General features: G+C 40.7%; 1 protein-coding gene across 1 annotated transcript; it reads left to right on the forward strand.

Annotated features, from left to right (window-relative positions):
- The first annotated feature begins 5,739 nt into the window (after nucleotides 1-5,739).
- Nucleotides 5,740-15,152, forward strand: LOC127693619 (titin-like). The gene is made up of 3 exons (XM_052194609.1): nucleotides 5,740-12,735; nucleotides 13,543-15,026; nucleotides 15,143-15,152. The coding sequence occupies exons 1-3, from the start codon at nucleotides 5,740-5,742 to the stop codon at nucleotides 15,150-15,152; spliced, it is 8,490 nt and encodes a 2,829-aa protein (XP_052050569.1).
- The last annotated feature ends 14 nt before the right edge of the window (nucleotides 15,153-15,166 follow it).

Genomic DNA, 15,166 nt, shown 5'->3' on the forward strand with positions numbered 1-15,166 from the left:
TGAGCTAGCATCTGTGCTGCTCTCTGGTTCATAGTGCACTTCGGGTGCATTTTCACTGAGCCCATGGCTCCAGGCTTCTGTGTGGTTACATGATATATATATATATATTTTATTATATATATATATAATAAAAATATATATATATTTTTAGCAGTGACTTGTGTGAGGTCAAACCCAAGTGTACTCATGTAGAATATTCCGCACCAGTTTATGTTGCCTTTAAATTTAAGAAATCACAAGATTGGCTTCTGTTGCTTGATCTGGATTTAAGATATGTAAGATGTGGTTGGTATACCTGTCATTTGTAATCCAAAGGGGATAGTTTGTCTTGATCACCTTTAAACTGTCTGTCAAAACTCCCTTTAGTTCCCAGAAAATTGACTCCATTGAGGTGTTGAAGAAACGTCCTTCCATGTCAACATGCCAACCAACTTAATTTCCAAGAACTTGCCTCAGGGCGACTTCTCATTATGTTCCCCAAGTCAGACACCTATAATGATTGGCCACTTGATCTTTCTTTGCTGCCTATTTTTATTTTTGTCCATGTAGCTTTTATTGAATCTGGAAATTCTGCTCAGTAGTGAATTATTACACTATCTCTGCTTCTATACATTGTTCAACACTCTTTTCCATTTTAGATCATTCACTTCTGATGACTGAAGAGATCATCTATCAAACATTCATTAACTACGCTGATCTATTTCTAACCTGTGAGTAGGTCCAAGCATTTGTATAGTATAGATGTCATTGGAGAAATTACAAAGCAGTAGTGAGTTTTTATTGGATTTTGGAAACACACCATTTTATAAATCTTAGGTTTTAAGAATTTTACAAGTTAAGCTCATCATTGAAAAAGTGAAGTCATATTTATTGCAGAGCCTTGCCTTAGTCTTGTTCACCCTCCTGCCTTGTTACCAGTTTAACTATAATTATTCTTTTAGTTCCAATGACTATAGGTAGTTCTGCCTTGTCCCCCCACTCTCCAGTACACACACCTTTTGTAAACATAGAAAAGAGAATACTGTTTAAAATAACATCAAGAAAGGGTATTAAAGCACCTTAAATTTTTATTTCATTTTCTCTTCATGAAGGAAGGTGACTGCCAGAAATAACTATGGTAAGCTTCTCTGAGGTAACAACTCTGTGCTTCTTGCTTGTCCACACATCATATGGCCAGTCTACCTTGCAATACTGGACATTTCTAATAGGCAGTTTTAGATCTTCAGATAGAGAAATCAGTTTCATTTTTAAATCATTTATTCATTAATTCACTTATTCAATTGACATATTATCAATCTCCTAGTAGATAGTATAGATTGTGCTTGGTTCTGGAAAAGAGCAAATTATTGGCCTATCAGGTACTTAATTGCTTATAGACTTGTGACAGAGAACTAAGGTGCATAAACAGATACACAGGATACTACTAATTTATTTATTATTTTGTATTGTTCAAATCTTATGAATATATAGTAATTTAAAATTGAAGTAGATATCTTTGAAAGAACTACTGTACTATAAGGCTGGGAAATAGTTCATTTGGTAGAGTGAGTGCTTGCCTAGCATGAAGTAGGCTTCTATTTCTAACATCACATTAAAAAAAAGTAGACAGATCGGTATACACCTCTAATCCTAACACTCAAGTTGGAGATAGGAGGATCAGAAGTTCTCTGTCTTGGGGCAACACAGAGAATCCACTTGTAGGAAGCCTTGCCAGCAAAAGAAAAGAAAAGTAAAGAAAAGAAAAATCCACGATGATTTATAAAATATTTAGAGTTAATGTTAGGAAGAATTTGCATTCTCACAGAAGAGTAGTAATGCAAATGAACTTCTCTCATAGTTTTAGTTGCCTTTAAAATTCATAGAAATAGGTACATTTCTTCCTTTTAGTGGACTAGCAATTTGGAGAGGATGGCTAGTTGGGTGGCTAGTTCATCTCCTTTGCGTTTTGGATCCTGTTCTGCTAGGTGCCTTTGCTCACTCACAGTTCTATGCTTTTCTCTGCAGGACTTCCTTGTTATTACCACTGTCCACCAAGAGAGGGAAACTAGTAAATCATGTGTCCTGAAAATGATGCAAGAAAGAGCCGTGTCTTAAAAAAAAAAAAAAAAAAAAAAAAAAAAAAAAAAAGCATTTATTTAGAGTTCTCTCTGAATACAGTTAAAAAAAGATCTTTTTCTTATGCCATTTAATCTTCACATCTACTCTGTAAAATGAACATTGAGTTTCAAGTATATCCAAAATAGAATTTCTGGCAGATTATGATATTGTAAATCTCTATTGTAAGATGAAGTGACTAGCTTCATTATACAGTAAATATAAGGCAGCTCGACATCACGCTCTTGTCCTAAATGGCTCACAATGCCAAGAACGGTCAAATTACTACTTTGGTTTCCATTGGTCAGACAGGGTCATGAAAACTTGGTAGACTTTGACTAATCATACTTTCATGTCAACATAATCAAAAACTTTAGACAAAAGGATTGAACTGGATTATGTGGAGAACATGCAAGAGGACAACTACTGTTGAAATTAGTGGATATATATGAATTAACCTACCACCTAGAATTAATCACCTTAATCATTTGGGTAGTCCATGTTTTCTTCACTGCTTCTGAAATATGTAATCATAATGCCAACATCTAGTGGTTCTTTTGCAAATATTAATCGATTTTGAAGCTATAGGATACCTCACTGTTAGCTGGGGTTGTTTTTGGTTTTTTTTAAAAATATATTTCCATTAAAATTTTAGGGTTTCTGGGGATGTAACTCAGTGGTAAAGAGCTTGCCTAGTACTCATAACACACACACACACACACACACACACACACACACACACACACAGAGAGAGAGAGAGAGAGAGAGAGAGAGAGAGAGAGAGAGAGAGAGAGAGAGAGAGAGAGAGAGAGAGAATATTCTAGAGTGGACTTTAATTCAAACTCCTAATAGCTTTACAGACTTTAGTTATTCTATGCTGCAGAAGTGGTGCTAATGCCCCACAAACACAGAAGCCCTTGAGTTGTTGGTGCCCCCAAAGAGTCTGTGTATGAGCTGGAGGAAGCTTTGTTCTCAGCATGGAGAGGGGAATAGAGGAGAGATGCATTATTTTTAATTTCTTTCTCGAATTGCCTTTTCAGTGGCAAGTTTTTTTATTAAGCATATACTTGACAGAACTTTTAAATTTACATTAGGAGAGTTGACCTGTCCAAAAGTTTTGGAGGAAAAAGGGAATCATATTTCTCTATTTCCTGGTTAAGGACTTGCTTTTATGCTAAAATAGTTGTTCAAATCCAAATGTCTTCAATTACCTTGGCAAACCATTATCTAAATATTTACATAAACTCTTGTGTGAACATCTAGTTTTTTGACTTATGGGATGGCTTAAGCAATGAATAAATCCAATGTTGAAAAGATAATCCAATTGATTCTGAGGTATTTTTTTCCTAGACTAGTTCTAAGGCTAGGGAGTTCTAAGTCAGAAGCAGGAGTTCCAATGATGGAGTGGAATGGGCCCACTATCATCAGTTCTACCAACCAATTTTTTTCAGTGTGTGATTCAAGCCTTGATCTACAAAAGACAAGAGTCTGCAAGAAGTATATGTTCTACCTGCCAATATTAAACCTGTGGGTATGTAAGATTCATGCCATATAGTTGGCTTAGATCCCTAAACTGGCACCAGGAACTTCTGGAATAGATTAGGGGCAGTGGCAATGAGTCCTATTAGAATGTACCTAAAGTAAAGCCAGTTAGCCAGATGTTATGTGTTATGACTGCCTTTCCTCACTAGGATAATGGTCTAAGAATTATGGCTGTAGTTTTGTTTTTGAAACATAGAACAATTATTATTCTTACAAGCATTTAAAAATTCATTTATTTGGTTGGATATAGGGCAGTCATCATTCTGTTTAATAATGGCTCAGGTTGTGTTGCTGACAGATATTAAGAGCCATCAGGTCTTTTCAGACACCTATTTCTAGACAGCTGTCTTCAGTATCTTCTGAGTTTAGAAGAAGCTCTCTTCAACTTTGAAAAAAATTACTGATAGTTACATGCAGAATTTTCTATATTAATGTAATAAACAGAATAAAACAAGTCTAAGAAGTAGAGTCAATGATAGAATAAATAAGAAACTAGTGGGAAGTTATAATCATTTTATACATTATTGATACATTATATATCTTCATATACCAATAGTGTCCAAAAGAAAAGCAATGATACAGACTGAAACACAAGTTTCAGGGTTAATAGCTATGGGTAATTACCTTTGTACTTAAAGTAAATATCTTTTTTGTTTGCTTGAAGAGACAAGTTATTTTTTTAAAACAGGTTTCAAGTTGAAACAACTTTAACTTTGTGATGTTCTTGAAGCTATAAAGACTCAGATAGATCTTACTCTAGTGAATAACTGTCTAAGTTCCTTCCATCTGAGTGGAGTGAACTTCTGTGCACATTGAGATGTCAGCAAACATCAGAAGATATTTGTATCTCAACCAAGAAGCATCTGAGTAAAGTCTAACAGACAGTCTTTTCATAAAGAATATGTCATTCCATTTTTCCTGGATTAAGGAAAGACAGTGACATAGTATAATCTCTAGGTTATTACCAACACAGAGCAAAGAGGATTTTGGGACTCTTATGGATTGTGGATGCCATATAGTTTCCCACCACCAACAAAGGTGTCCATAACTAGAGTTCTGTATATGACAATAGAATCTCACTGAGTCTATTAGCTTTATTCTTGCTGAGTGGCCCATGTCCTCTGTTTCTGTATTAGGTGGGCTTATGCTTAATTTTGGCACATAGGTATAAAGCTGTGTAGCTCAGAGCACTTGTTGCAATTTATAAGCATCCTACTTATACACATGACAGTATGAAGTATGGCATAAAACGTTTTTAAATTTGTAAAGAAAGTATAACAAAGTAATCAATTGAAAAAGGAGACACAAAAAAGGGCATAGATATAAAATACATTTTGGTAAAAATGGTTTAAAAATGCTTTCAGATGAGAAAGGATTTGATATAGTAGCTTTGTCCTAATCAGTGTTCCAAAATGTTCATCAAAATTTAGGACAAACCCAGAGAGGTTAAGCATATTACAGGTCTTTGTTAAAAAGGTCCATGAGGGCTAAAAACTTGAAGATAGTAATGTATGATTAAGTTTATATTCATGGCCTGCAGGTAGTTCAACAGATAAAGCTACTTGCCACCTCATAATGCAATCCTGATGATCAGAGTTCCATCCCTAGAAACCTCTTAAAGGCAGAAAGAGAACAAACTCTATAAGCTGTTCTTGGAGTTCTGCATGCATGTTGGAGCATGTGCCCTATTCACTATATAATAATAATAAAAATGTATGACTTTATTGTAATTAAACATTATTTTAAAAGTCCTAACAGCAGATATTATTTGGTGCTTATTTCATTGATCAGTCTACTGTGAACACTAAGAAGATGCTACAAAAGCAAGAAACAGGATATAAATACTCCAAGATAGCTTAAATTTGGAATTTTCTACAACAAAGTTGAAGGAGAGATAGTCCAAAAGGCCCAGGAAAAAAGATACAAGGCAAGAGAACAAGCAGAATCCAACTGGGACCCTGCCCAGTAATGGTTTTGTAACAAAGGTTAACTGTCATAAATAAAGGGCGGGGCAGGGCAAACTGGTTGCCAAGGTTCCGGGGGCTTCCATTCAGGTTCCCACCAGTGTGGGACAGCACTGTGGATCGGTCCCTACTGTATGTCATGTCTCTACTGCACTTTGGCGCACGAAAGCTTCTCTTCACGTGGCAACTTTTTTGGCTGCTGGCCCCAGCTGTTCCCATTCCAGAGTTCACTGGAAATCCAGTCCAGTTGACTTCAGAGTCCTGGGTGCCAACCAAGCTCTGGTCTTGGCACCCTTCTGATCATCCACCTAAAGCTGCACATACTCGAATATCCAAGACAGAAGCAGGGGGCGTTGATCACCTGGGATCCTCTGTTTCCACAGAGATGTTGTCCCCACTTGAGGAGTTGACTGACAGTTTACTTCCGTTCCAGGACCCTAGTACTTTTCGGGAGCTGAACCCAGAGTCCGAGGAGCTCGTTTCCCATAAGGATCTGACCGACAAGCTGATACCAACTGGGAAGCAGCCAGGGAATAATTTAATGCTAAGTGGGGATCAAAATCAGGCTTCCACTCTGCCTTTAGAGTTCAAAAGTACTGCCAGTCTAGTTGGGGCTGCAGATAATCAGTTGTATGATATACTTGTTCCAACACTAGACAGCCAGAGTTCAAAAGCAACAACGTTCATTGTTTCACCCAAGGAGCTGAAGAAAGATCTAGCTCAGCACAAGAAACCTGCTAAAGTTGTTGGAAAACCTCAATTTCAGAAACAAATCATGGATGATTATTATGAAGATCTGACTATGAATAAACCTCATTCTTATAACCTTCCTCTACAATCCCAGGAGAATGCAGGTGAAGCTCCTGAGCTCTTAGAGCAAGTTGAACTCAATCAGATGGGGACACAAACTCGAAATCCAGAGAACTTCCAGCAGGAAGCTCCAGATTATTTCTCACAGTCCCCTGAGGAAGATGAACCTTTAATTCAAAAAGAAGACTCAGCTCACCATCAACTCCATTATACTTTGCCCACTATTACAGGTAAGCCTGTAGATACAGAACTTAAAATAACTTCTGAGCCTATAAAGGAGGTTGAGTCATCTCCATATGAGGAGGAGACTCCAACTCAGACTCCAGGTCCTCTTGTTGGAGCTGAACTTTATCTTAGCCAGCAGCAGCAGCCAGCTAAACCTTCTGAGACTCCTGAAGAAGGTGAATCTTCTGTAATTGATCTGGAGTCTTCAGTTCAACCCCAAGAGGATTCAGAGGCGTTAGGGCCCTTACCAACTCAACAGGAAGATCTATCTCAACATTTAGGCCCTGTTTTGGAGGATGAATCTTCTCTCAGTGAACTAGAGCAACCACTTCAACTTTCTGAGTCTCCTGAGGAGGTAGGATCAGGTTCTGAAAACCAGCCAGAAGCTTCAGTCCAGCCTACAGTGCTCCCTCTAGCCGAACAAGAGGCTCCATTTGGAGCTCCAGAGTCCCCTATTGAGACTGTAGTTGAAACTTCACCAATTCATGAAATCCAGCCAACTCAAAATGAAGATTACCAATATCACTTGCCAAATGTTACAGTTAGACCTGTGGCTGTGATGCTTACTATAACTTCAGAGCCTATCAAGGAGATTGACTCTTTTCTGGTCCAGCAGGAATTCCCAGTGCACACTTTAGAGTATTCTAATGATATTGAACCCTTCCTCAAAGAGGAGGAGCCTCCAGCTCAGGTGTCTGAGTCTCTTGGGGAGAGTCAGTTTGAAAGTCAGCTGGAAGTACCAGTTCAAGCCTCAGAGTATGATGAAGAGTTTAAAAGTTCTGCAGCTGAACAACTAGCTCAATTTCCAGAGAATCATGAAGTGACAGTTTTTCCCTCAGATCGCTATCCGGCTCAGCAATCTAGCTTGTCAGATGTGACTGGTCAACCTTCAGATCTGGATATTACCATAACAGAAAACCCCATAGAGATGGTAACTTCTGTCTATCATGATGCTGCAGCAGCTCCTGAAGAGGTTGAATTCCTGATAAATCAACAGGGTGTTCCATCTCAATCCCTAGAACCTATTTTGTATGATAAACCTTTAAGCCAGCAGGAAGACACAACTGGAATATCACAGATATCTGAGGAAGGAGAATCCTTTCCAGCCCAACAGGAGACTCTAGACCATAGTCTAGAGATGTCTACTGAAGAGATAGCTCAACCTCCAGGTCACCATGAGGTAACAGGTTCACCCCTAGGTCATGGCCAAGTTTATTCTCCAACATCACAGAATATCCTAACTCAGTATCCAACTTCCCCAGAAGAGGATCAGTATTCTCCAGTTGGTCAAGGGGTTCCAAACCAACTTGAAGAGCTTTCTGTGGAACCTTCTCCAAGTCAGCAGAACTCAGCATGGCCTTCAGTGACAGACATGTTTCTTTCACCTGCAGATCTAGAGGCAATATTCAGAGCTACACATTCAGAATCATATAAAACAACCATTAAACATGAGGATCTAGTCCTTAGCATAACTCCAGAGCCCTCTATGGAGGATGGATCTATTCTGTTTCCACAGGAGGACCTACTTCAGCCTATAGATTCCACTGAGCAAGGTGAATTTTCACATATCAAGACCAGTGCCCTTTCAAAACCTCCATATTTCTCCAACACCGAAGCTCTATCCTTCCAAGAGGCCATAGCTGAGACAACACACAACTCTAAACAGGTGGATCTTTCTTCAATGTATCAGGAAGCTCCAGAACTACCTCCAGGTCACACTAGGGGATTAGGACCTTCTCTATATCAGCAGATTACCCAATCTCATCTCAAAGGCCTCCATGAGAATCTGAAACTATTTCCAGTGTTAAAGCCCACTGCAGCTCAGGCCTTAAAACCTTGGATGGGAACATTTTCTCTAATCCATAACATTATTCCACATTACCCTCCAAAACCACTGAAAAATATGGCAACTCATATTCCAGGACACAAAATGACAGTTCCAAGACCAGATCAGGATCAAGGTGAATATGCAATATCATCTAATGGTTCATTTCAATCTTTGGACCTGGAAGTTACTGTAACTTCAGGAATTACTCCAGAGGATAAGCATATACTACCAAATAGAACTGTAAATCCACAGACTAATTCTCAAGTGAAAATCCCACATTCACAGCATGTTGAGACTCAGCATTCAAACCCAGCTAAAACCACAGTTCAACCTTTGGATCTGGAACTTGCCATAAATCTGCAACCTACTCCTAAGGAGAACTTTGCTCAAACTTTGCAGGAGACCACAACTCAGATGACAGGGCCACCTAAAGAGGTTATAGCTCAAGCTCCAGAACATCATGAGGGGAAAATTCCAATACCAACTCAGGATCAAGCTGAGTATTCAACTTCACCCACTGTCTCATTTCAGCCATTAGACCCAGAACTCACCATAACTTCAGAGGCTACCAGAGAGCCTCATCATCCTTCAGTTCCACAGCAGACTATAATAGTTTATCCTCCAAAGCAACCTCTGGTGATAAATTCAGAACAAGTTTACACTCAGCCTCCAAACCCAACTGAAGCCACAGTTCAACCTTTGAATTTGGATTTGAACATAACTTCACAACCTACTGCTGAAGGAGAACTTCCTCAAACTCTACAAGACAGCACAACTCAGATTTTAGAACCACCTACAGTGGTTCTAGTTCCTGTCCCAATCTATCAGGAGGTGACAGTTCAAACAAGTCAGTATCAAGCTGAGTATCCACCTTCACCCACTGTCTCATTTCAGCCCTTAGACCTGAAACTCACCACAACTCCAGAGGCTACAAGAGAGACTCACTATCCTACAGTTCCACAGCAGACTATAATAGTTCATCCTCCAAAGCACCCTTTGGTGATATATTCAGAACAAGTTTACACTCAGCTTCCAAACCCAACTGAAACCACAGTTCAACCTTTGGATCTGGAACTTAACATAACTCTACAACCTACTGCTGAGGCAGAAAGTTCTCAATCTCTACAAGACAACACGTCTCAGATAGGCATAGAGCCACCTATAGAGGTTGTAGCTCTAGTCCCAATCTATCAGGAGGTGACAGTTCAAGTATCAAGTCAGGATCAAACTGAGTATCCAACCCCATCTACTGTCTCATTTCAGCCATTAGACCTGAAACTCACCATAACTTCAGAGACTACCAGAGAGCCTCATCATCCTACAGTTCCACAGCAGACTATAATAGTTCATCCTCCAAAGCATCCTCTGGTGATAAATTCAGAACAAGTTCACATTCAGCATCCAAACTCAACTGAAACCACAGTTCAGCCTTTGGGTCTGGAACTTACCATAACTCCACAACCTACTGCTGAGGGAGAACTTCCTCAAACTCTACAAGACAGCACAACTCAGGTCACAGAACCACCTACAGGGGTTGTAATTCCAGTACCAGTAGATCTGGAGGTGACAGTTCCAACACTAAGTCAGGATCAAACTGAATATCCAACCTCATCCACTGTCTCATTTCAGCCCTTAGGTCTGGAACTTACCGTAACTCCAGAGCCTACTAGACAGGCTGAACATTTTATAACTACAAAGAAGACTACTGCGTTTCCTCCAAAGTACACTCATATGACACTTCCACAACAAGTTCCTGTTCAGCACCTAAAGCCAATTGAAGGCATAGTTCAACCTCTGGATCTGGAATTTACCATAGCTCCACAACTTACTGCTGAGGGAGAACTTTCTGAAACTGTGCAGGAGAGCACAACGCAGATTACAGAACCTCATAAAGAGATTGTAGTTCCAGTCCCTCTATATCAGGAGCTAATAGTTCCACCACCAAGTGAGGATCAAGCTGAGTACCGAACATCATTTCAACCATTGGATCTAGAACTCACCATAACTTCAGAGCCTACAAAAGAGGCTTATGATTCTAAAATTTCAAAGAAGACTGTAACAGTTCATTTTCCAAAGAACCCTCTGGTGATGAATCCAGAACATGTTCACACTCAGCATCCAAACCCAGCTGAAGTCACAGATAAACCTTTGGGTCTGGAACTTACCGTAAGTTCCAGTCGACAACCTACTGCTGAGGGAGAACATTTTCAAAGTATGCAAGAGACCACAACACAGATTTCAGAACCACCTAAACAGGTTGTAACTCCAGGCCCAGAATATCAAGAAGTGGCACTTCAAGCACCTATTCAGGAGCAAGCCAAGTATCTACTTTCACCCACTGTCTCATTTCATACCTTGGACTTGGAACTCACTGTAAGTTCAGAGCCTCCTAGAGAAGCTCACCATATGACAACTCCAGACAAGACTATGGTTCCTCTGCCAAAGTACCCTCTGGGGATCTACCCAGGTCATGTTCATACTCAGCATTTAAATCCAACTGATGTCACCAGTCAGCCTTTGAATCTAGAACTTACTGTAAATCCTCAACCTAATACTGAGGAGGAACATTCTCAAACTATTCAGAAGAACACAATTCAAATTACAGAACCAGCTAAAGAAGATGTAGCTCTAGCTCCAGAAGTTCAAGACATGACAATTCCAATGCCAGTACTGGAACAAACTGAAGCTCCAACACCTCAAAGTATGTCATTGCAGTCTATGGATCAGGAACTCACACTACTTTCAGATCCTCCTGATAGGACTGACCACCCTCCAGATCCAAAGGAGACTAAAAACGATACACAAGGAAAGATATTCCTTCATTATGCAGAACCTCCAATGGGAATGGTAGTTGAACCACCAGATCTGTTTTTTCTCACAACCATACAATCTAAACCTGTGCAAGAGACTACAACTGAAATTACAAAATCAACTAAAGAGGTTGCAGCTCACACCATAGAGTATAAGGAGGGAGTATTTTCAGCTCCAGTTGAGGGTCAAGCTAAGTCCCCAACACTACCAAATATATCACTACAGCCTTTGGATCAGGAACTCACCCTATCTTCTCAACCTTCTGGTTGGCCTCACCGCCCTCCATATCCAAATGAGCCTGGATACCCTACACCAGGAAAGATTTACCTTCATTATGCAGAACCTCCCAGGGGAATGGTGGTTGAACCTCCAGATCTGTTTTTTCTCAAAACTACAAAATCTAAACCTGCACAAGAGAATCCAGCTCAGATTCCAAAATCACCTAAGGAAGTTGCAGATCCCACCCTAGAATATAAGGAGGGGGTGTTTCTGGCTCCAGTTGATCGTCAAGCTAAGTCTGCAACTCCACCCAATATGTTGTTACAGCCTTTGGATCAGGAACTCACCCTATCTTCTCAACCTTCTGGTTGGCCTCACCGCCCTCCATATCCAAATGAGCCTGGACACCCTACACCGGGAAAAATTTACCTTCATTATGCAGAACCTCCCAGGGGAATGGTAGTTGAACCCCCAGATCTGTTTTTTCTCAAAACTACAAAATCTAAACCTGTACAAGAGACCCTAATTCATATTACAAAATCATCCAAAGAGATGGTACCTCAAAGTCCAGAATATAAGGAAGCTGTGCTTCCAGATCCAGTTGAGGGTCAAGATGATTCCCCAACCCCACCCAATATGTCTTTACAACGTTTGGATCAGGAACCTATTATATCTTTTCATCCTCGTGGACTAGTACAGGACTCTCCAAATGCAAAGGAGACTAAAAAACATACATCAGGAAAGATTTTCCTTCATTATGCAGAACCTCCCAGGGGAATGGTGGTTGAACCTCCGGATCTGTTTTTTCTCAAAACTACAAAATCTAAACCTGGCCAGGAGAACCCAACTCAGATGACAAAGTCACCTGAAGAGGTTGCAGCTCACACCTTAGACTATAGGAAGAGGATGCTTCTGACTCCAGATGAGGGTCAAACTGAGTCTACAATTCCATTCAATATGTCATTACAGCCTTTGGATCAGGAACTTACCCTATCTTCTCAACCTCCTGGTTGGCCTCACCACCTTCCAAATCCAAATGAGCCTGGACACCCTACACCGGGAAAGATTTACCTTCATTATGCAGAACCTCCCAGGGGAATGGTAGTTGAACCTCCAGATCTGTTTTTTCTCAAAACTACAAAATCTAAACCAGGGCAGGAGAACCCAACTCAGATTGCAAAATCACATAAAGAGATTATATCTCAAAGTCCAAAATATAGAGATGCTGTGCTTCCAGATCCAGTTGGTGGTCAACATGAGTCTCAAACACCACACAATATGTTATTACAACTTTTGGATCAGGAATATATGATATCTTTTCTTCCTCGGGGACTGGCACAAGAGTCTCCAAATGCAAAAGAAACTTGGAAACATAAACCAGGAAAGATTTTCCTTCATTATCAAGACCCTCCCATTGGAATGGAGGTTGAACATCCAGATATATTTTTTCTCAAATCAACAAAACTTAAACATGTGCAGAAGATGCCGATTGAGATTAAAAAATTACACAAAAACCTTGCAACTCACACAATAGGATATAAAAAGAGGGTGCATACAGCTCCAGTTGAAAGTCATGCTGAGATTGACGCACTACCCATTATGTCATTAAGCCCTTTGGAAAAGGAAATCCTTCTATCTTCTCAACCTCCTAGTTGGACACACCCCGCTCCGACTCCAAAGGATACTAAAAACCATATACCAGGAAAGATTTACCTTCACTATGCAGAACCTCCCATGAGAATGGTAGTTGAACCACCAGATCTCTTTTTTCTCAAAACTACAAAATCTAAATCAGTTCAGGGAATCCCTTTCGAACAGCATTCTCAACCTCCTGCTTGGATTCACCACCCTCCAAAGCCAAAGGAGCCTAAAAACCATACACCAGAAAAGATTTTGTTTCATTATGCAGAATCTCCAAGGGGAATGGTAGTCGAATCGCCAGATCTGTTTTTTCTCAAAACTACAAAATCTAAACTTGGGCAGGAGAACCCAACTCAGATTACAAAATCACCTAAAAAGGTTGCAGCTCAAACTGGAGAATATGATGAGGGGGTGCTACTGGCTCCTGTTGAGGGTCAACCAGAATCTGAAACACCACCCAATATGTCATTACAGCCTTTGGATCAGGAACTAACCCTATCTTCTCAACCTTCTGGTTGGCCTCACCGCTCTCCCTATTCAAATGACCCTGGGCACCCTACACCAGGAAAGATTTACCTTCACTATGCAGAACCTCCCAGGGGAATGGTAGTTGAACCTCCAGATCTGTTTTTTCTCAAAACTACAAAATCTAAACCTCAAATTCCCAAATTGACTAAGGAAGTTGCAGCTCCAACCCCCGCACATGAGGAGGGGGGGCTTCTGGTTTCGGTTGAGCGTCAAGCTAAGTCTGCAAATCCACCCAAAATGTCATTACAGCCTTTGGATCAGGAACTCACCTTATCTTCTCAACCTTCTGGTTGGCCTCACCGCCCTCCATATTCAATAGAGCCTGGGCACCCTACACCAGGAAAGATTTACCTTCACTATGCAGAACCTCCCAGGGGGATGGTGGTTGAACCTCCAGATCTATTTTTTCTCAAAACTACAAAATCTAAACCTGGATGGGAGACCCCACCACAGATTACAAAATCACCTACTGAGGTTGGAGGTGAAATGCTAGAATATGAGGATGGGCTACTTTCAGGTCCGATTGAAGGTCAAGGGGAGTCTCCACCACCACCCAGTATGTCATTACAGCTTTTGGATCAGGAACTCACCATATCTTCTCAACCTTCTGGTTGGCCTCATCACCCTCCATATCCAAATGAGCCTGGGCACCCTACACCAGGAAAGATTTACCTTCACTATGCAGAACCTCCCAGGGGAATGGTAGTTGAACCTCCAGATCTGTTTTTTCTCAAAACTACAAAATCAAAACCTGCACAAGAGAATCCAGCTCAGATTCCAAAATCACCTAAGGAAGTTGAGGCTCCCACCCTAGAATATAAGGAGGGGGTGCTTCTGGCTCCAGTTGATCGTCAAGCTAAGTCTGCAACTCTACCTAATGTGGCATTACAGCCTTTGGATCAGGAACTCACCCTATCTTTTCAACCTTCTGGTTGGCCTCATCGCTCTCCATATCCAAATGAGCCTGGGCACCCTACACCAGGAAAGATTTACCTTCACTATGCAGAACCTCCCAGGGGGATGGTAGTTGAACCTCCAGATCTATTTTTTCTCAAAACTACAAAATCTAAACCTGGATGGGAGACCCCAACACAGATTACAAAATCACCTAACAAGGTTGGAGGTGGAACTCTAGAATATGAGGATGGGCTGCTTTCAGGTTCGATTGAAGGTAAAGGTGAGTCTCCACCACCACCCAGTATGTCCTTACTGCCTTTGGATCAGGAACTCACCCTATCTTCTCAGCCTTCTGGTTGGCCTCACCGCCCTCCATATCCAAATGAGCCTGGGCACCCTATACCAGGAAAGATTTACCTTCATTATGCAGAACCTCCCAGGGGAATGGTAGTTGAACCTCCAGATCTGTTTTTTCTCAAAACTACAAAATCTAAACCTGGATGGGAGACACGAACCCATATTACAAAATCACCTAATGGGGTTGGAGGTGAAATGCTAGAATATGAGGATGGGATGCTTTCAGGTTTGATTGAAGGTCAAGGTGAGT

This window comes from Apodemus sylvaticus, chromosome 10 (assembly GCF_947179515.1).
Source record: "Apodemus sylvaticus chromosome 10, mApoSyl1.1, whole genome shotgun sequence".
NCBI classification, from domain to species: domain Eukaryota; kingdom Metazoa; phylum Chordata; class Mammalia; order Rodentia; family Muridae; genus Apodemus; species Apodemus sylvaticus.